The sequence below is a fragment of the Lepidochelys olivacea genome (genome assembly GCF_965140295.1).
Source record: "Lepidochelys olivacea isolate rLepOli2 genome assembly, chromosome: 1".
In the NCBI taxonomy this organism is placed as follows: domain Eukaryota; kingdom Metazoa; phylum Chordata; order Testudines; family Cheloniidae; genus Lepidochelys; species Lepidochelys olivacea.
Genome location: NC_140411.1, coordinates 306,280,682 through 306,303,539, shown reverse-complemented (window position 1 = coordinate 306,303,539; position 22,858 = coordinate 306,280,682). Strand labels below are relative to the sequence as shown.

General features: G+C 43.8%; 1 protein-coding gene across 3 annotated transcripts in view; it reads left to right on the top strand.

Moving 5' to 3' along the window:
- TFEC (transcription factor EC) overlaps nt 1-22,858 on the top strand; it is a 75,564-nt gene that overhangs the window by 31,291 nt on the left and 21,415 nt on the right. Inside the window, exons 1-3 of one of the 3 annotated variants that reach the window (XM_084625765.1) lie at nt 45-192; nt 21,221-21,335; nt 22,244-22,300. In XM_084625765.1, coding sequence (XP_084481891.1) covers nt 130-192; nt 21,221-21,335; nt 22,244-22,300 — 235 coding nt within the window. In that variant the 5' untranslated portion in view covers nt 45-129. Of the gene's footprint in view, nt 1-44; nt 193-21,220; nt 21,336-22,243; nt 22,301-22,858 lie in introns of those variants that run through there. The other 2 variants (XM_084625764.1, XM_084625763.1) reach the window with 2 other exon arrangements.

The window sequence follows — 22,858 nt, the reverse complement described above, 5'->3', positions numbered from 1 at the left end:
AATGCTTTGTCAATCACATTCTACACCAGATTAGTCTGAAAGTCCAAGGAAGAATCAAAGTTCACCTAGGTACATAAGCTTCAGCATAGCTCTCCTAGATATTGTTTACAAGATTACTGAAAGAGAAAAATGAAGGAGAAAGACCAAACTATCGATATTGTGGAAATTATAGACTCTTCAAAAATAAAACTGGTGAGCAAATATTTTCTTTCTTCAATAATTTTGAGTTAAAAATATATAAAGCATGTGGATCATGAGATACTAATCTTAGAACAAACAAGATAAAGTACTGGGTTAGAAACTGTCTAATATGTATAGAACCAATAATGCAGTTTGTTAATTTAGATTGTTGCAGTAAACAGTTCTGAGGCAATCTTTGTGGAGACATTTCTTGATATCAGAGAGGACGTTCTCTTGTGTTTGTAACTGAGCTGTCAAAACAAATGCTTAGTACCAGTTTTTCATGAGTTATACCAGTATGAAGCAGGACTCTGTGGGTGAAACTCATTCATGTCGTGGAAGACTGGTATACAGCTCTCTGTCGGAGTTAATCCCTTCATAAGGGCTGCATGCGGGTTACTTTGAGGGAGTGGCAAAGCAAGGAAGCTTATGTATCCAGCCTGCCACAGAATAGGTTTTTGTAACAGCTCTACAGAGGCCAGTACAAAAACTAAAATAGGTGTGGTCCAGACGAGGGGCCACAGGTCCACCTCACGGTAGTCAGGTATCACTTCATTAGTTTGCTTTGAATTCACATTCTTAGGTTATCTTTGCACCCAGAAGGGCCAGGAACATTTTTAAAAAGGAATTAAATGTATAGCCCAGCACACAACTCTACAGCAAGGAGTTGATTCCACACCAAATTCCATAGCTGTATGGGATACATGAGGCCCTGGTCTTATTTGCCCAAGCCTTTGGCTAGCCCAGTGGTTCCCAAACTTGTTCCGCCACTTGTGCAGGGAAAGCCCCTGGCGGGCCGGGCTGGTTTACTTGCCACGTCTGCAGGTTCGGCCGATAGTGGCTGCCATTGGCTGCAGTTCGCTGCTCCAGGCCAATGGGAGCTGCTGGAAGCAGTGGCCAGTACTTCCCTTGGCCCGCGCTGCTTCCAGCAGCTTCCATTGGCCTGGAGCAGCGAACTGCAGCCACTGGCAGCCATGATCGGCTGAACCTGCGGACGTGGCAGGTATTGTGGCCAGGGGTTTTCCCTGCACAAGCGGAGGAACAAGTTTGGGTACCACTGGGCTAGACCATGGACATTTATGTATATGGTCAGTAGTAACATTTCTTCTGGGCATATACTGTATGTGGGAATCTGAAACTAGTTCATTTTTCTCTTGTGAATAATGAACAAGCTTGCTGCTCATTATTCAAAGATAAAAATAGCCAGTTTTCATACATAATATATCTGAGCGTTAAGTACCAGGTCAAGCAGTGTACAATTATTAACCAGGTTAAAGATAAATGTAGAAGGTGCTGCAATTTGTGCTGGGTACAAGTACAGAGGTCTGAAACTTGGAGCACTTGCTAACTTGATGTTTTACATGGAAATAAAGAAAAAAGAAACAGGTATTGTTTTTATTAGTTAGCAATAAAGCAAGTTTATTTCCCAATATACAGTGATTGTCCTTTAAAAGTCAATATTTTTAATAAGTAATTATTTAAAGTTTAATTACTGGAGTACCTTTAACATCCAACTGCAAAAGGGATCCCTAGGCCCTGGAAATACTCCTAGTAAGAGAGAGCTCTTGTGCCAGAGCACTGATAGTCTAAATAGACCAGCAGACAAAGGGTTGGGCAAAGGGAGTATTGTTATCTGTGATCTTACAGAGTAAGTGGAGAGAGAGAGAGAGAGAGAGAGGTTTACTGAGTTTCCCCAGGTGACACAGCAATTCTATGACAAAACCAGAAGTTGGACTCAGATCTTTAGAGTCCTGTTCCAGTCCTGAATCACTAGACTATATGTCCCATCTATATATCCCTTCCATTGTGTGAGCTGTTAGCACACACTAAGCCAGATACTGAGAGGTATTTCAGATATCCCAATTTCCCCCCTCTATTTAAAAATAGGATGTATTTCTGACATTTCAGATATTATTGTATAGTAAATGTATGAGCAACAATTTCATCAACAATTTCGTCACTTGATAGTTATGGATTAAAGTGCAGAAAAAAATCAATGCATGTTTTGAAATTCATATCCATACTTCAGAATTTAAAGCCAGCTGAGTCACCTGGTTACACTGAACAAATGAGGTAAATGATAAGGAATTAAATACTTGGTTTTTACTTTTTGAATCTGAAGGAATAAAACAAATAACATTTTACATAATACATGAAATGGATAATCAAAATGGTTCTAACTTTAGACTTTCTTCCACATTAGGGATGCAAGTGACACCAGTGTAAAAGCGTTATTAAGGCCCTGTCTATAGTTATAATTAGAAAGAATTAACAAGAGTCATTTTTAAGTAGAAAGGTGCTAACATACTTTTCCTGGATAAGGTAGACCGACAAGAATCATTTTACAAAATTGTGCTATAATTTAAGGTCCAATATTAACATGATTTAAGAGGTGTATAGACAGGGTGTAAATGTGAATGACAGATTGTCCTAACATTTAACATGCAAGCACTGCAATTTAGATGTCATCTGATGTATTAATTTCTATCAAGCAGAAATGGAAATTTACAATTACAGGTATTGTTATGATACTGTACACTCAAGAAGATGGACCAAACGAGTATAGCTATTAGAAATACATGTGTTTGTTGAAGGTATCTATTCTTAACATGTATGACTCCTCCTCAATGGATGGTGACATGAATTTCAAGGTCTAATGGATCAATGATGGCTGCTCACCATATGAGTGCCTCTTGCCAGCTAATTTTAGAATAAATCAGGGATTATTGATTTTGGTCTAGTCATGTGGGTGGAAAAACATCAGTGCAGATGATTAAAGTGGAATAGATATTATAAAGAAACTAAAACTCTATTTAGAGCTGGGCTTTACTGCATTCAGTAGGACTTTACAAAAGCAAGAAAATCTAGTTTATTTTGGAAAAGAAATTACCGTTTACTTTGTGTTTGTATAAGGCCTAGTAGAATCAGGCCCTGATCCTGACAGAAGACTTTGGATGCTACTGCAATGCAGCAAAAAAAAAAAAAGTAACCTGGAAAAATAGTAATGTGATCATGCAATTAAAGACTGTATCATAATTAAGGATACAATTCTGTCATGGAGGTCATGGATTCCGTGACTTTCTGGGATCACTGTGACTTCTTCTGAGGCAGGGCAGAAGCAGCATCCGGGGTAGGGTCAGCCCCCCTGCGGCTGGAGCAACAGCTGTCTGCCCCTGTTCCAGGAGCAGCGGTGGAACTGGAGCAGCACCTGGTGGCCAGCCCCAGGGCTGCTGGAGCTGTGGTCCCTGGGCCTGCTGGAGCTGTGGTCCCCAGAGCAGCAGTCTCTAGGGGTCAGCCCTGGGGCTGCCAGAGCAGCTGACTGGTGGGCTGACCGTTGGACCAGCAGCTCCTGGACCGAAGCAGTGGCTTGGGTTGGAGCAGCTGCCGGAAGTCAGCCCCCGACAGTGCTCTGACTTTTAGTCTCCCCCAACCCCCAGGGTATTTTTAATAAAAGTCAGGGGCAGGTTGCAGGCTTCTGTGAATTTTTGTTTATTGCCTGAGACCTGACCCTGACTTTTACTAAAAATACCCATGACAGAATCTTAACCTTAATCATAATACATATGTACAAGGGGGCCAAATTAAGGCAATCTTAATTCTTGGATTTCCTAAATTTTGGGTGCTTGATTTAGCAACCTTAATGTTCTTTTAACAAAGGGTTTTTTTGTGTGTGTAATATTGATATATTATATGTGTAAGCAGTGTCAGGATGAGCTCCACCCTGACATCTGGTGGTGAGGTGTGGCAAGTTGTGGAAAAGAACTTCAGGGGCCGATCTCATTTGCATAGGCACACCCACCACGCCTAGAATGAGACCATAGCTGCCCAAATGGTCACTTTGGCTGCTGTGGGATCCCCAGTGTCTCTGTTATTGGGGCAGGAAGAATAAATTGTTATTACCCTGATTATGGGAACTGTGCTTGGAACTGTACGTGGCCTTTTGTTATGATGGAGGGATTCACCATCAACTAAGTAGCACTCGCTAGGCAAGGGTCATGGGTTCCAAAACTGTGTGAATGGAGAGAGGCTGGGGACAAGTAGTAGTACTTGGTGGCATGGGCCCCTTGGTGAGGGCCTTACATGCTGATTGCACTTCCTCCTCTCTCCACTGTGGAATATCAGAGCTAATTTTGATTTCATTAGAAGTCTAGTTATAGGCTGCTGAGCTCACTTTGGGCTGACAGTGCACCAGCACTGGGGCTCCCCTACTATAAGCTGAATTCACCTAAGAGCTGAAATCACTGAGTGTTGTGTTAAGTAGTGGGGGAGCCTGAAGATATATTGTGGAGCAGTTCGACGCGGAGCAGTGTGTGGATGGCAGGAGCTGCTTGTGGGCCGTGGAGCTGAGTTCGTGGGGCAGCTGAGCGAAGGAGTTCGTGGGGCGGCTGGCGGAGCGGAGCGCAGCTGAGCGAAGGAGTTTGTGGGGCGGCTGGCGGAGCGGAGCGCAGCTGAGCGAAGGAGTTCGTGGGGCGGCTGGCGGAGCGGAGCGCAGCTGAGCGAAGGAGTTCGTGGGGCGGCTGGCGGAGCGCCGCTATGGAGCTATGGGGCGGTCAGCTTCAGATCACGTAAGGTGCCTCTTACCCCCGTCCCATTTCCACCCAGGTTGGGAGGTAAAGCTCCGCCGATAAACTTTCGAACTCTGGGGCTGCCCTGACCAGGGACAGAGACTTTTGGGGCATTGGACTTTTGGGACTTTGGGTGATTTGGGGTTGCTGGACTCAAGAACCAAAGGGAAAAGGGCATGCCCCAATTTGCCTGGGGTGGGGTTGTTTTTGCTCATGGGTTGTGTTATGAATCCTGTTGGTGGTGTTTCCCCAACATAATGCCACATTGTTTCTCTCTGTTATTAAAAGACTTTTGCTACACTCAGACTATGTGCTTGCGAGAGGGGAAGTATTGCCTCTTGGAGGCGCCCAGCGGGGGTGGTATATATTTTTCCCAGGTCACTGGGTGGGGGCTCGAGCCGGTTTGCATTGTGTTATTGGAATGGAACCCCTAGATATTGAACCCGGCCCTTGTTGCTGCCAACTCTGACGGGCAGAAGGGTTACATTTTTGGGGGCTCGTCCGGGATCGCCTGGGTCAGTACCCCTCGCAAGCACCTGTTGAGTGATCCACTACATTGGGAAACAATTTATATTTTTTTTGTTTGTGCTTATATTTTGAGGAAATTACTGTTTGTATAATGGCTAATATGTCAGGTTTGTTGGGCCCTGGCTCAGCAGCTTCTAGCTCGGAGGCTGCAGCCTCGGCTGATGATTGGACAAAAGCTCTGGGGCAAATATTGGAAAAGGTTGTGCTGCCCCATGCTGAGTCAGACTCTTGTCGTAAGTTAAGATTATTTGCTGGGGAGGAGGAGTTTGAACCCTGGTTAGAGCATACCACTGAAATGCTGCAAGAGTGGGCCGTACCAGATGCAGAAAAGCGAAGATGCCTTATAGAGAGCCTTGGCGGCCCAGCATTAGATGTGATTCGCACCCTGAAGCTCATTGACCCTGGGGTCAGTGTGAAGGACTGCCTAGAGGCCCTTGAACACAACTTTGGGAGCGTAGAGGGCCCTGAAGACAGCTACTGTAAGTTCCTTAATTCCCGACAACAAAAGGGCGAGAAGGCTTCAGCCTACATACAGAGACTGGAGAGACTGCTTCAGAGAGCTGTCATGAGGGGAGCAGTGACTGCTGAGCAGATGGATCAGACCAGACTGGCTCAAATTGTAAGAGGAACTCAGTATCAGAACCCGATTCTACTTCATCTCCGGCTAAGAGAACGACGGGAACATCCCCCAAGTTACTCCCAGCTGATAAAAGAGGTCAGAGAGGAGGAAGAAAGGCAGGCTGCCAGTGAGTTTTGGGAAGCCCAAACATCGGAGCCAGCCAGCACAACACCACTGCAAATGGCCAGTGTACTGATGGTGAGCACCAGAGAGGAACTTGCCCAACAAATGCAGGTCCTGACGGAACGGATAGCTGAGCTGCAAAGTACCGTTGACCGAGTTAAGACTTCTAGGAATAAGAAGCCTCAAACTGTGGCGATTGAGAAGCCCGCACTTAGAGCCACCATCCCCCCCAGGCGAAGGGGGAAAGGTCAATTCTTCTGCTACCGATGTGGTCAGGATGGACACAGTGCTGCCAAGTGCCGTAATGAAGAAAACCCCTCCTTAGTGTATGGAAAGCTGAGGATCAGTTGGGAGAGATCCGGTAGCTGCCAGAGGGTCTGGGGACGGGGACCCCCCAGGTCTGCAGGATTTGAAGATTCCCCCAGAAAAGACTGTCCAGCTGGGATCCCTGCAGGACTGATAGGGCCTCGAGCAGAGGTCATGGTGAGGATCGAAGGGGTGGAGTGTAAAGCAGTGCTTGACACTGGATCTCAAGTGACTATTATATTTCAGTCATTCTACCAACAGATGCTTAGGCACCTGCCTATACAGCCACTGACTGGCCTTGGCCTATGTGGCCTCAGCATGGATGAATACCCCTATCAAGGGTATGTCATAGTGCACCTGGAATTCCCAGAGGAGGTTGCTGGGGTAAGAGAAGAGGTAGACACAGCTGCCTTAATATGCCCTGACCCTAAAGGGACTTCCGATGTGTCTGTGCTGATAGGGACCAACTCCAGTCTCTTCAAGGTACTCGCGGATTACTGCAGAAGGCGGGCTGGGGACCAGTACCTGAATACCCTGATGATCCATACGCTTTGTGCTGAAGCCTATAGGAAAATTGAGAGCGCTAAAAGGGACACATCTGAGCTACCGCTTGGGGCACTGAAGTACGCGGGCACAACCCCCTTAGTAGTGCCTGCAAGGACGGAGCAAGAAGTGCTTGTCATGAGTACCTGTCTGAAAGGCAGTAAAGGGACGTTAGCAATGATAGAGCAGCCGATGGGAGGAGAGCTCCCTGAAGGAGTGCTGGTCCCCAGTGGAGTCATAACCCTACCTGCTGAAGCCCAGGAAAGGGTGACTATACTGATTGCTAATGAAACGAGTCGTGATATTTTTGTGAAGCAAGGACAAAAGATAGCAGACCTCTTTGAGCCTGAGTCGATTGTAAAACCCCAGTATGAAACTCCAGTTTCGGCAATAGACCCAGCAAAGTTTGACTTTGGAGATTCACCAGTGTCCGAGGACTGGAAAGATCGCCTGAGGAAGAAACTTTGTGAAAGATCCAAGGTGTTCTCACTGCATGAGTGGGATGTGGGATGTGCAAAAGGAGTAGAGCACAATATCAGACTACATGACTCTCGACCTTTCAGGGAGAGATCTAGGAAGATTGCTCTCTCTGAGATGGAAGATGTGCGACATCATCTTCAGGAGCTGGCTGCGAATGGCATCATTACAGAGTCCCGCAGCCCATACGCCTCACCCATTGTGGTAGTCCGCAAAAAGAATGGGAAAATCCGGATGTGTATTGACTACCGCACCCTAAACAGCCGTACTGTGGTCGACCAGTACACTATGCCTCGAGTGCAAGACGCCTTAGACTGTTTGCTGGGAAGCCAGTGGTTCTCTGTGTTGGATCTTCGAAGTGGATACTACCAGATCCCTCTGGGAGAAGAAGATAAGGAGAAGACAGCCTTCATCTGCCCATTAGGGTTTTATCAGTTCGAACGCATGCCCCAAGGGATTTCTGGAGCACCTGCCACCTTTCAACGTCTCATGGAGAAAGTTGTGGGAGACATGAATTTACTGCAAGTGTTAGTTTATTTGGATGACCTGATTGTGTTTGGAAGAACCTTAGAGGAGCATGAAGAAAGACTTCTTAAAGTGCTTGATAGGTTGGAGGATTATGGTCTGAAGCTTTCAATTGACAAATGCCAGTTCTGCAGAACCTCAGTGAAGTATGTGGGTCACATTGTGTCCCAAGAAGGTGTGAGTACCGATCCTGATAAAATAGAAGCACTCACTACATGGCCACGTCCAAGTAACTACAGAGAACTCAAGACCTTCCTTGGATTTAGTGGCTACTACCGCAGATTTGTGAAAAACTATGCTACGATTGTAAAGCCTCTGAATGATCTTACCAGGGGACATCAGTCCAGCAAGAACAAATCTAAGTCCAAGAATAAGGGGAGGTCCCCAAAGCCTCCTGTGCAGAGACACAATGGCCCCTTTGCACCATTTGGGCCACGGTGGGATGAGAGATGTGAAAGGGCTTTTCGAGAAATCATTACTTGCCTAACTCATGCTCCAGTCCTAGTTTTTGCCGACCCAAGCAAACCATTTATCCTGCATACTGATGCCAGTTTGGAGGGTCTGGGAGCAGTCCTGTACCAGGAAGTGGAAGGCAAATGTAAACCGGTAGCCTTTGCCAGCCGAGGATTGTCTGATAGTGAAACTCGCTATCCCACCCACAAGCTGGAGTTTTTGGCCTTGAAATGGGCCATCACTGAGAAATTTCGAGACTACTTGTATGGTGCTCAGTTCCAGGTGTGGACAGACAACAATCCACTGACTTATGTGTTAACAAGTGCTAAGCTGGATGCTACAGGGCAGAGATGGGTGGCCGCCTTGGCTAGCTATGAGTTCAGCATTCAGTACCGATCAGGGAGAAGCAATGTAGATGCAGATGCATTGTCCAGGCGTCCGCAGGCTCCAGAAGTTGCTGTGATACCCACAGATGGAGTGAGAGCTATTTGCAGTGTGAGTCGCCGAGAGCCAGAGGCCCGTGAAAACTTTCAGGGATGTGTTGCAGAAGCTTTGGGCCTGCCCCCTGAATGCATGCCTTCTGCTTCGGTGAACTATATTGCATTAGACCAATCTCCTTTGCCCATGCTCAATGCGGCTGACTGGCAAGAAGCCCAGCGGCAAGATATTGACATTCGTGATACACTACTTGCCAAAAGGGAGGGGCGAAGCCCAGCTGCGGTTGTCCCACCTAACCCGGAGGGTAAACTACTATTGAGAGAATGGACCAAACTAAAACTGATTCAGGGAGTGCTACACCGAATGACCACTGACCCTTTACAAAAACAACGAGCACAACTAGTACTGCCAAAAAAGTACAGAGCCCTGGCCATGAGGGCCCTGCATGATGACTTTGGGCATTTAGGGATGGAGAGGACCCTGGAACTTATTCGTAGTAGGTTCTATTGGCCCCGAATGGCTGAAGATGTTCGCAGGAAATGTGAGACTTGCGCTCGATGTGTTCAAAGGAAAACTCTGCCCACGAGGGCTGCATATCTCAAGAACATCACCAGCAACAAACCTTTGGAGTTGGTATGCATTGATTTCTTGTCTGTGGAGGTAGACAAGAGGAATGTTGGAAACATTCTAGTAGTGACTGACCATTTTACACGGTATGCACAAGCATATCCCACACGTGATCAGAAGGCCACCACCGTTGCTCGAGTATTGTGGGACAAATATTTCTCAGTCTATGGATTCCCGGCTCGGATACACTCTGATCAGGGGCGGGATTTTGAGAGTCACCTTCTGAAGGAGGTGCTGAAGATAGCAGGAATTAAAAAGTCTAGGACAACGCCTTATCACCCCCAAGGTGATCCTCAGCCCGAGAGGTTCAATCGAACCCTATTAGATATGTTGGGAACTTTGCGACCAGAGCAGAAGGCAACCTGGAGCCAGCATGTCGCATTTCTGGTGCATGCCTACAATGCCACAAAGAACGATGCTACGGGAGTCACCCCATATCTCTTGATGTTTGGGCGAGAACCAAGATTACCCATAGACTTGTGCTTTGGTGTATCAGAGGATGGAGATAGCTATGAAACTCATCAGCAGTATGTATCCCGACTAAGAGAAAAGCTGCGGGATGCTTATCGCTTAGCTACCGCTGCGGCTCGGAAGAACGCAGACCGCAACAAACATCGATATGATGCTAGAGTGCGTTCGCAGGAGCTCCAGCCGGGGGACAGAGTCCTGCTGCGAAATTTGGGTATTGCTGGCAAACACAAGATAGCTGACAGATGGAAGGCAATACCTTACCTGGTGATGGAAAAGCTGGGAGATCTGCCAGTCTACAAGATCAAACCTGAAGACGGTCCAGGGCAAATAAAGACGGTGCATAGAAACCTTTTGCTCCCTGTGGGGGAATTGGTAAGCACCCCTTGTGAGATGGGCCACGGCAGGGCCGCCGGGCAGAACAGAGGTGCTAGACCAAAGCCGCCATCCAACACAGACAGTGGGCCCCCTGCAGCTAACTTACCCCTATTCTGCACATCTGAGAGTGAGTCTGAGGAGGAAGACACAACCCTGGTGTATCCTGGGATGGAGACAAGATTTCAGTCTCGATCAGCTGAACCAAACGAGAGTTTTCCCTCTTCCGCCCTAAACCCAATGGCGGAACTATTTAGGCCCATTTCTGATACCCCGGTGCTGCTGATGAGACCCCCCTGTGATGACACACACAGGTTATTGGACAATGGGGACAGACAGGTAGAGGATGTCCTGGGCACCTTGGACCCTCCAGCGTTAGAACTAGGAGTGCAGGGGCCTACGCCAGTAGCCGAGGGACCCTCCAGGGAAGCCTCTCCATCCGTCACTCAAGAGGATGTTCCCCCTACCTCGGCAACAGAGATTCTCAATAGACGAGACAGGGTGATAAGACCAGTGAAACGGTTAACTTATGATGCACCTGGGGTGACTAGTGAGGAGCCAATACATTTAGCACACAGGCTTGTGGAAGCTAAAGTGGGCTTCCTGAGGCCCTTTGGAGGAAACCAATGAGTTGGTATAAAGGGAGTGTGATTTGTCGGGACGACAAAGTCTCGGCTGGGGGGAGGATGTAAGCAGTGTCAGGATGAGCTCCACCCTGACATCTGGTGGTGAGGTGTGGCAAGTTGTGGAAAAGAACTTCAGGGGCCGATCTCATTTGCATAGGCACACCCACCACGCCTAGAATGAGACCATAGCTGCCCAAATGGTCACTTTGGCTGCTGTGGGATCCCCAGTGTCTCTGTTATTGGGGCAGGAAGAATAAATTGTTATTACCCTGATTATGGGAACTGTGCTTGGAACTGTACGTGGCCTTTTGTTATGATGGAGGGATTCACCATCAACTAAGTAGCACTCGCTAGGCAAGGGTCATGGGTTCCAAAACTGTGTGAATGGAGAGAGGCTGGGGACAAGTAGTAGTACTTGGTGGCATGGGCCCCTTGGTGAGGGCCTTACATGCTGATTGCACTTCCTCCTCTCTCCACTGTGGAATATCAGAGCTAATTTTGATTTCATTAGAAGTCTAGTTATAGGCTGCTGAGCTCACTTTGGGCTGACAGTGCACCAGCACTGGGGCTCCCCTACTATAAGCTGAATTCACCTAAGAGCTGAAATCACTGAGTGTTGTGTTAAGTAGTGGGGGAGCCTGAAGATATATTGTGGAGCAGTTCGACGCGGAGCAGTGTGTGGATGGCAGGAGCTGCTTGTGGGCCGTGGAGCTGAGTTCGTGGGGCAGCTGAGCGAAGGAGTTCGTGGGGCGGCTGGCGGAGCGGAGCGCAGCTGAGCGAAGGAGTTTGTGGGGCGGCTGGCGGAGCGGAGCGCAGCTGAGCGAAGGAGTTCGTGGGGCGGCTGGCGGAGCGGAGCGCAGCTGAGCGAAGGAGTTCGTGGGGCGGCTGGCGGAGCGCCGCTATGGAGCTATGGGGCGGTCAGCTTCAGATCACGTAAGGTGCCTCTTACCCCCGTCCCATTTCCACCCAGGTTGGGAGGTAAAGCTCCGCCGATAAACTTTCGAACTCTGGGGCTGCCCTGACCAGGGACAGAGACTTTTGGGGCATTGGACTTTTGGGACTTTGGGTGATTTGGGGTTGCTGGACTCAAGAACCAAAGGGAAAAGGGCATGCCCCAATTTGCCTGGGGTGGGGTTGTTTTTGCTCATGGGTTGTGTTATGAATCCTGTTGGTGGTGTTTCCCCAACATAATGCCACATTGTTTCTCTCTGTTATTAAAAGACTTTTGCTACACTCAGACTATGTGCTTGCGAGAGGGGAAGTATTGCCTCTTGGAGGCGCCCAGCGGGGGTGGTATATATTTTTCCCAGGTCACTGGGTGGGGGCTCGAGCCGGTTTGCATTGTGTTATTGGAATGGAACCCCTAGATATTGAACCCGGCCCTTGTTGCTGCCAACTCTGACGGGCAGAAGGGTTACATATGTTTCATATATGTAGTCTCCACTAAAAAGACATCTACCAACAGTTACCATGCTGTGATATCTGGAATACCACAGTATTTCCCTACATGAGGAAATTAGTTTGCTTATCAGCATGATATTTTCCTTGGAAAAGGAACTATGGTATTTCAAATACTGAATTGTGGTAACTGCCAGCTCTTCAATAGCAACCACGAACTACATTTTTATAACATTCATGTCTGCAGCCATACTAATTCAAGCTGTAATCTCATTGGATGGCACAAATTCCTCAGGGTCAGGCATAGCTGCTGGAATTAGGAGTGCAGGGGGGTGCTGCGGCACCCCCAAGCTTGATGTGGTTTCCATTATATACAGAGTTTACAGTTTGGCTCAGTTGCTCTCAGCACCCCCACTATAAAATTTGTCCCGCACCCTGGGGTCAGGCCTCTTCAGTAGTTGGATGAGAGAGCCTAGCAAAAGTCCTGGAGCTGCAGGACTTACTACTGGGGGCACTATGGACTTGATCTTGCAAAATGCTGCTGAGTCCTAGCCAGAGACTCACTCACAAAGTTAAAATTCAGCATGGGCTGAAGTGCTTTATTGGTCTAGGCTGGAATGCACTGTTCAGCACCTTGCAGGATTGAGCCCTACAGATGAGAACCACCATCTACAGATGAGATGTCAAACCAATATTCTGATACAGTCATTGAAGATCCAGTGACACTTTTGTTATTAAAAGCAAGAGCGTTAAGCCTGGTATCCTTGCCAAATTCTAATTTGGTTAATTACATTCTGCTTTCATTAATTCCCCTTGCAGTTTCAGTTGGATATAGTATGATTCACTTCCAGTAATACACTGTCACTGGGTGTGCCTGGTTAACATTTCCTGTGTTAACAGTTGCTATCTTTCTCCAACTGCTCTTTTTAAGTGGGTGAAATTATTATGTGTTTGTACGTGTATAGGACATACATGTCATCTACAAAGTACACACACAGACACAGAACTGAGAGCAAGCATGTATATTTTGTACAGTTAGGACATTTTTAAGTGCTTTGGATTCATCACATTTAATGGTGCTATATCACTGTAAGGTCACTTTCATACACATAATGTATAATTACATCATTGCAAAAGTATTTGTACTTTTTTGTAAGGTTACAAAAGTTTTTGTGAGGTTTAAATACAAAGTTTTGAGTATATTTGGTTCAAGCCATAATTGTGTATAAACTTTCAGTGCTACATCATATAACATCATGAAATCCTGTTGTGACATACAGGATCCTGTTGTGACATACAGGGTAATATATATGCAAGTGGCCTGATATAACGTGAATGACGCCTAATAATTTGTATAATATTTTGGGGTATAATTTTTGTCTTTTGTATTTAATTCCAAAATGCCCACATTTTGGGTCACGTTTGAACTAACTTCTGCAACATTTAACCAGGAAACAAAATTTCTCATCTCTCATTACAGCAAAAGTGACCACTCAAGGTTATAATGCAATTTCTATTTTAACCTCTAATTTGTTTGGTACTAGAATTTTCCATGCTTGGTATCATGCCAGAGGTGAATTTTTTTTATAGAGTTTCAGCAAAATCCTTTAAGAAATTGTGGAATTTTCATATGGGGGGGAAAAACCCAAAAGAGAAATGTGTATACATGTCAAAGGGGCATCAAATTTGTCTTGCTTTGTAGATCCTAATGTGATTTAAACAAGAATCCATATTTGAAGGAAAATAGTTCAGAAGTTTTAATATTAAGAAAACTGACAATTTATTTTTAAGATATGTACAGTAGTATTTTCTGAGGTTTTTGTTGTTGTTTTGCTTCGTCTATACCTTGTAGTATTGTGGACACATAGTTGCATTAAATTTTGCTATTTGTTTTTTCTGCTCTATATAAAGCAGCTTCAAACACTGTGAGGCCACTGTGCAATCTATATTTGTAAGGATGTTTAAAATCTCTAGTAGCCTATATATCCTGATGGAGGAAGCAGAACCCCTACTCTAGAGTACGAATGGAGGAAGGGAGCTCTGAACTCTGGAGTTCTACTCCAATCTTTGTTACTGACAGGCTTGATAATATTTTGTATTTATATAGCATTTACTGACATTATTTCATCCAGGCACTATAAAACCAGTATTTGACAAAAATTAATATGTTTATACTCATTTTACAGATGGGGAAATTGGCACTCAGAGAGGTCAAACAACTTGCATATGGGCACACAGCAAGTGAGTGCCAGAACTAGGATTATAACCCAGCACTTTTGATGCTGAGGCATGCTCTTAACCCCCCTAGAACATAGTGGATGACAGTCTCTATTGCCTTGCAGCATGTATAGTCACTTATATCAGTGCAAAGTGGGTGTCAAATGTTATCATTCTGACTTAGTGTTTTACATCCATTTTGTGCTGAGGTAAATGTCTACATAAAGTGCAGGAAGAAAAGGAGGACTTGTGGCACCTTAGAGATTAACAAATTTATTTGAGCATAAGCTTTCGTGAGCTACAGCTCACTTCATTGGATGAAGCTCACGAAAGCTCACGCTCAAATAAATTGGTTAGTCTCTAAGCCAAAAGTCCTCCTTTTCTTTTTGTGGATACAGACTAACACGGCTGCTAGTCTGAAACCTCTCATAAAGTGCAGGGTAATTCAGAATCAAACCTAGTGTCTTCAAGCGAGATCACTTTGGGTATGTCTACACTGCAATTAAACACCCCTGGCTGGCCCGTGTCAGCTAACTCAGCCCAAGCCCTGTGAGTCCATGGGGCTGTTTCATTGTGGTGTAGATGTTCAAGCTTGGACTGCAGCCCAGGCTCTGTGACACCCTGGGGGAATGTCCTAGAGCTTGGGCTCCAAGGTCCCTGAATCACAGTATTGCTATCCGTATAAAAGGGATAATGGATAATAATATTTCCCCACCTACATCACAGGAACAACCACCTCATGTCTTTTTGCTTAATACAAAGCTGGCATTTAATCTACTGCCATTTTAGTTTGCTGACTTTGGGCATTGTGTGGAAACAACAATTCACTTCACGGCACTTCTATTTGATAGAACTGATCTGACTGCTTTTGTGGGTGCAGATTTGTCTGACTTTTCTTACAGAGTTTAGGATACTTTTGCTCCCTAAAATGCTTGAGGTTTTAGGGAAACTTTTACCTGTGACCTGTAAATTGGCTTCTAGCCCCACGTGGCTTATAAATTCAAGCAGGGAGTTATGGGATGAATTATAAATCAGGATTGTTAACATCTTTTGGGAGGTTAGGGTGCCATTATCTTACTGATGGTTAAGCCCTTGCTCAAGAAGCCACCTCTTCATACTGTTTTTTCTTCTCTCTATCTGAACATTTCAGTCCTGTTTGTTTGTTGTTGGGGTTTTTTTTTTGCCTGAATATGGCAGAGTGTTTGGTCTAATGTTATTTATCCAATGATTTCCTAGCAAGGGACAAAGGACAGATGTCTATGCTGATTCTTTTAGGTCTATTCTCAGTCTTTGATACCATTGACCACAAGGTTTCATAGAATCACCTTGTTCTTCGGCTGGGAACATGGTAAGTTACATTCGGGTTCCACTAAAGTAAATAGAAATTTTGCCATTGACTTCAATGGGGACCAGATTTCAGTGGCCTCTCTCTCTCTTTAATGGCTTTGTTCTTATCTTTCCAAGTGGTTTTATACGGCGAATTGGGGCAAGGTGTTTCTCTACAAGGCTTCTTTTGGACACTCCTTTTTAACACCTACATGGAGCTTTTGGGGAGATGGGGAGATTATTTGGACTGCACCGCCATCAGTCTATGAATGACTTGCAGCTCTGTATTTTTTTCACTTTTTTTATCACATACAGATAGTGTGGTAGCTTTGCTTTCCCAGTGCCTCACTGAGAATGGAACGTAGAGGAGAGAAAAACTGTCTGAAGCTTAATCTCTATGAGACAAAGGTGATGTTAGTGGGTTGGGAAATGATTCTGGGCCTTTTATATCAGTTGTGGAGACTCAGGCCTGGTCTGTACTTCAGAATTAGGTTGATACAAGGTAGCTTATGTCAATCTAACTATGTACATGTCTACACTAAAATTTCACTCCCACCGATGTAATTCGCACACTGCACCAACGTAATAACTCGACCTCCATAAGAGGTGTAGAGTCAATGTAGTTAGGTCGATGCAGTGTCAGTGTAGACACTGTGTTGCTTACATCAACTGTTGCTGGCTTTCAGAAGCTGTTCCGTGAAACCCCACACTGACAGTTCAATCAGTGCATGCAGTCCTGGTGAGGACATAGCAAAGTGTAGACATGTACAAGTGATGTAATTTCTGCAGCAGCTGTATGTCGACATAAGTTAGGTCAACTTAATTTTGTAGTATAGACATGCCCTCAGGGAGTTTGTCCACCCTTTGTTGAGGTGATTGTCACTACAGAGGTACTTTTGAACCCCCATCTGCTCTTGGGCTGTCATGTGCAATTCATGGTTAATGCATCATTTTTCATCAGCATCTAGTTAGATGTCTGTGATCTTTTTTCTCAGAGTTGGACCTTGTCATTATAATTCATGCCTTTGTGATTAGATGGTGGATATTTGATTATATCTATATGACAGATATATAGATTATATTTATATGGCTTAACTCTTGAGATTTAGATGTGTTCTTCAATTTAACTCATCTGTTCATATCATCCATCCCATTCTTTATCATCTACACATTCTTATTTAATGGCACTGGTATCTGTGATGGGGCGGCATGCTGCACTCCTGCCTCTTCCATGAACACAGAGCACACCAAGACTGGTGATTAGGTACACCTCTGCCCAATTAGGCCTTCTCCATGGGAACCTAATTAGAATTAGTTTCTTCCTCTTTGCTCTTTTTCCTTTAATGGAGGTTCTACCAGGCATCTGCCCCTCCTTGCCCTCAGAGTCTTCATCTTGGATCCTATTACAGGGGCTACCCATTTTCCACCCACAAAAATCACATTTGGTGGGTGTGGCTCCGTCCCATAATTCTGTCTCTGTCTGAGGTCATCACATGAAGGGCAGCCTGTTGAGCTGTTCTCCCCCCCTTACACCTTCTTTGTTGGTGGGGGGGGGGTCATTCTTGCTCCTGGGCCTCTGTTTCCATCTACTATTCTTGCCACGGTACATTTCTTGCAATATTTATCTGTGGACTGGCCCACCGGATCCAAGATGGCTGCTTTAACCACGTTATAGTCTCTTGCATGCTCATCACCAAGAGCTGTATATGCTGCCTGTGCTTCCTCAGTTAAATAGGCTGCTAGCCAGAAGGCCCACATTGTTCTGGCTCCCACTGCCACCTTTCAAAAGTAACCAAATGCATCAGGGTAATCTCCCTGTTCCATCCTACAGAGTCCTATCCCTAGGTTCTCTTTTCCATTGTAGGACTCAGCAATTTAAACTTTGCAGGAATTGTTGCTGAACCTGGATTTGCTCCCATATAAATTCCTGCTGGATTTTTTGCTGCTCTGCCTGCCAGGCAAGCAAGGACTATTTCTCTGTGTGGTGCGATTGTTGGAAGCCTTTCAGTGTCTTCTACAGCTCTCTTTGCTGCTCCATCAGCCATTGTGGTGTTCCCACATCGCCAAGACTGCCAAAACTCGACACCAGCTTCTCTGTCAGGTTTCCAGACCACACAGATACAGGCACAATCCCAGCCAAGCCTCCAGATCATGACAAAGCAGCATGGTGCACCCCTACCTCTTCCACGAACACACTACCCTGAGATCTTCTTGCTTGTAAACACCACTGCATTGTTTATTTAGAGTTTTAATCCCTCCACAAATACATAGCATTGTCTGCACACTTACACACTGTATCTCAACTTCCTGATCCAGTCTCCAAAAGTGGTGGGGGAGGTAGGTAAGGTGTTTCTACTCAGGGGATTCCCCCTGCATTTGGCAAGCTTTCCTAGCCTTCTGTTCCTCTCTTTCTCTTTTCCCCCTGAGCACTCCTTCTTGTGCCCTTTTTTACAGCTTCCCTGTCAGAGGGGCTAATTGGTTTATTGACTATTCCCAATCTGGCCTGGTAATCTGGTGCACCTCTTCTAATTAGGCCTTCTCCAGGAGAACCTAATCAGTACCAATGGTAACCAGAGTGCTGGCTCAGTACTAGCCTTCAGCACTCTGTTACATAACATTACAAATTATAATGTATTTACCATTACTACGATATTAATACCTAGTTTTGAATATGTATGTATAGGCGTATGAGAATTTTGCTGCAGTTATTTGAACAAATCACATTTGCTGGACTATTTGTATGTAAGAAAACTATTATTTTATTAATAGTTATTTTTTCCCTGTCATTTCACTAAAACAATAAGACTAAATCCCAATAAGGGCCTGATCCAAAGCCCATTGAAGTGAATAGTAACATTTCCATTAGGAAGATTTTGGATTAGGCTGTTGGAAATTACTGAGTTAATCTAGGTTTCAGAGTAACAGCCATGTTAGTCTGTATTCGCAAAAAGAAAAGGAGTACTTGTGGCACCTTAGAGACTAACCAATTTATTTGAGCATGAGCTTTCGTGAGCTACAGCTCACTCACGAAAGCTCATGCTCAAATAAATTGGTTAGTCTCTAAGGTGCCACAAGTACTCCTTTTCTTTTTGAGTTAATCTAGTGTCAGGAGCCCAACTTCTGCATTAACTTACAGTAATGTAATCTCAAAGGAGTCCCTAAATATACACCTGGAGCTGATACAAAATCCACTGTCATAGTTCAGTTATAGTATGACTGCAACACAGATATTGCAAACTTAAAAATATAATAAATACTACAGTACTCTTTGTTTTACTGCTCAGGAATGAAATAAAGGTGCTTATGATGGGAATGTGCTTAGCTTTCAAATCCTACATATTAAACATAGTTTGTTCTTGAGTAATACTCAAGTGAATTCTGAACATTCTTTAAAATTTATTTGCACTGAGAGATGAAATATTTAAGCGGATTTTCAAAACTGACTTGGCTTGGTGATTTCTATCTGTGTTTAGGAGCGCTCCATGCTCTGAAGCATTAGTCTTCTGATAAAGTGCTTTGAAGTACATAGGTGGTGTTATTCGTATGTGTGCAACATGTGCAATGGTAGATTCATTCTACCACTGGCTACTAGGAGAATTTGCAGTGAACTGAACTCTCAAGTGGAAAATCTTTAAAATTAAAGAGATTTCTTCCCCCTAGAAGATAAATCTTCTTTGTAATTAGATACATAAAAGGACTCACGAAAGAATGTAGTAACACTAGCATGGGACAGATAAGCATTAAACAAATCTTTACCAAAGTACCTTAGTCCCAAGCAGCTTGCAATGAGGTACGTGCCCAACCTTAGGGAAGGTACAGAAATAGTTAATTAGGGGCTCAGGAATGTAAAGCAAGGGAGGCAAGGGAAATCTAGAGGAGACATCCTGAGGGGAAGAGGTAGAAGAACTGGAAGTGCTTTCCCAGCCCAATCCCATGGTCAGGATGCAAGAAAGAACTGGGACAATGAAGGTCTATACAGTTTAAAAGAGACTTTTTGTATCTTAAGGACAGTTTACTTTTCCCCCAACTAAAACAAACTGTCTTTGCTTTTTTCATCTATCTTTTTAAAATGTTTTGGACCAGACTGACAAAAGCCCCTAGTTTGTTGTACATTGGCCACAGTGGAGAAATGTTGTGCACAGAAGTTGTGTGTGCAATAAAATGGCAGAATACAATATTTGGCATCTTTTCTTCTGCTTTTCCCAGACTTATTTTCTGTTGGGCTGGCTTGAGTCACATTTGTATACAGCTGTTTTCACATGGACACACAACAGTGTTTAATTGTAAGTCTGGTGCGGGGATAGTGCGTGATGAAGGGTTGATTATATGGGATTGGAGTCTAAATTGCTCATTTCTAGATTTCCAGAACTGGGTTTTATTTTAAAAAGGTTTAGAATTATTCAAAGAAAGGTTGATATCTTGGGGTGCTAGCAGGAATCCATAGGAACACTCTTTCAACCTTCACTCCCTTTTAACAATTTTTTTGTTTTGTTTTCAAGTACCATATCGCATTTCACAAAGGAAGGAACAATACAATATTATGTACAGCCAGACATGGTAGAGCTGAATTAAGGCCAGTAGAGTTTCTGGTCTATCCTTGTAACTTTGCAAGATTTACACCAACAGCATGTTCTCCAGTGCTCTGTTCACTCCTCTTTTAAAAGCAATCGGGCCTTAACTTCTTTATATTGTTAAAACATAAACAAAACGAAATACTAATTCTGAGTTCAATGGTGTGGTTAAGTACTCCCTGGGGACTAGGTAAAGACCAGCAAGGTTATTTTCCCTTTCAACTTAACTCATGTTTGAAGTGTAGCTGCAGTAATCTTGTTATTGGAAAATAGGCTACAGTATTATTTCAAAATCAGACACCAAGAGCCATATTCTGCCATCACTCAACATACAAAACTCACATTGTCCTCTATCAAAGTTCTGCATGTGGAACAATGGCAGGCTTTGACCCTTAACCTTTAATTTTATTTAATACAAGATGATAAATTCTCCTTTAGATGTATATATGCAGCTCACACTGAAGAACATGAGACATGAATACGCATCTGATAGAGAATTTTGCTCTTAGCAAAAAGAAAAGGAGTACTTGTGGCACTTTAGAGATTAACCAATTTATTTGAGCATAAGCTTTCGTGAGCTACAGCTCACTTCATCGGATGCATAAAAGTGCATTTTCCACTTTTATGCATCAGATGAAGTGAGCTGTAACTCACGAAAGCTTATGCTCAAATAAATTGGTTAATCTCTAAGGTGCCACAAGTACTCCTTTTCTTTTTGTGAATACAGACTAACACAGCTGCTACTCTGAAACCTGTCATTATGCTTACTCTTAGCATTTACTTATGCTTTTTACCTTTTAAGCTTGTAACATATTGTGATTCTTTTTTTCCTATTTTTTCCTTTGTTTCCTTAAGCTGTCCAGTAGCATTCTGGATATATACAACAGTGACCAAGGATTGTCACCTGCTAATATGGGTCTTACAAATGCTTCCTGCCCATCTACTCTACCACTAAAAAGGGAAATCACAGGTAATATAGCTCTGGGATTTTGGAATGTAATAATTTAAGAGGCAATGATGTTTGTTTTAAAAATTCAGTGAACCTTACCAATAAAATATATGTGAAATACAGAGTATTTTTTGCTTAAGAATTTGCAAAGTGCATGTTGTTTCCTTTAAGGAGTTGAGCAAAGAGCAAGGGAAATGTTTACACTGGGTCCTCTACTTTAGCAACTCAGAAACAATGTGTACTCTGTCATTTTTATGAACATCATGCTTCTAATAAACCTAATTATTTTAGGAAACATAGAGGATTCTTCCACATTTTGGCTCCTAATCAATAGCATAAATAAATTATCGCCCATTAAATTTGTTCCAGGATTGAACAAATGGCTCTTTTAAAAGCTTACAATACGTCTATTCAAGGAGAATCTATATTAATGGATTAACAACTTTAAAAGTTACATTCAGTTAATCCAAAGAATGCTAACAACCATGTACGGTTTATTAGTGTCACTCAAAAGAAACAGTGAGTTTGTTCAATATGAATATCTTAGAAATCTGATTAACTATTGCATTATGGGATATACAAATCCAGATTCACATTAGTTTATTGTAAAGGTTGGGGGGCAGGGATTCCTCCCACCGTAAAGTACAGCAAATTGGAGAAAAAAGTACTAAATGTAATGTTCTTTCTTACCACTTCTAATTTTTTTAATTAAAATGCATGTTCAATAAAGTCTTAAGAAACCTGTCAGGTACACTGAAAAATGCAATACTGGTCAAAGGCACAGTCTTCTTTAGTAATGTGGGAATTGATAAAAATTCTAAAGTTGTTGCCTAAAAACTTTGCCTTAATGAAAAGGGGACACTGTAACAGGGAGAAAGTAGTAGAACTGTGACCCAAGGACTGTTTTAATAAATGTTACTTTCTGTCAGAAGCAGATACACGAGCAATGGCAAAGGAGAGACAAAAAAAGGACAACCACAACCTCAGTGAGTATATGTTCTTCTTCTATATCATTGTACGTTGTGTACAGAGAGAACAGAAATGGAGTGTGCCAGCTATCTGCTGTTGTCCAAGACTAACAGAAAGGATCTGTTTCGGGGGGGGGGAAGACAAAAAAGAACTCCATAAATACATTGCTTTCTTCCCAGAGATGATAAAATAATACTGTGCACTTATATAACATTTTTAACCTTTGACATACTTTACATATTTTCATGAATTAATTCTTACAGCATATACTTATAAATAACTTATAATAAATTATATTTTTGCAGTGATTAAAGGTGGCAACTAAGACTGAGGCTCCATTTTTCTAGGTGCTGTAAAATTAAATAGCAAGAGATAGTCCCGGCCCCAAAGAACCTATAGTCCAAACAAAGACTGGCAAAGGGTGGGAGGAGACACAGAGATAAAGTGACTTGCCCAAGGTCACACAGTCAGCTGGTGGCAAAGCTGGAATGGAAGCATGGTCTGCCGACTCCCAGTATGATACACTGTCCACTAAACCATGCTGTCTCCCTTACTTCTGTGAATTACATATGTAT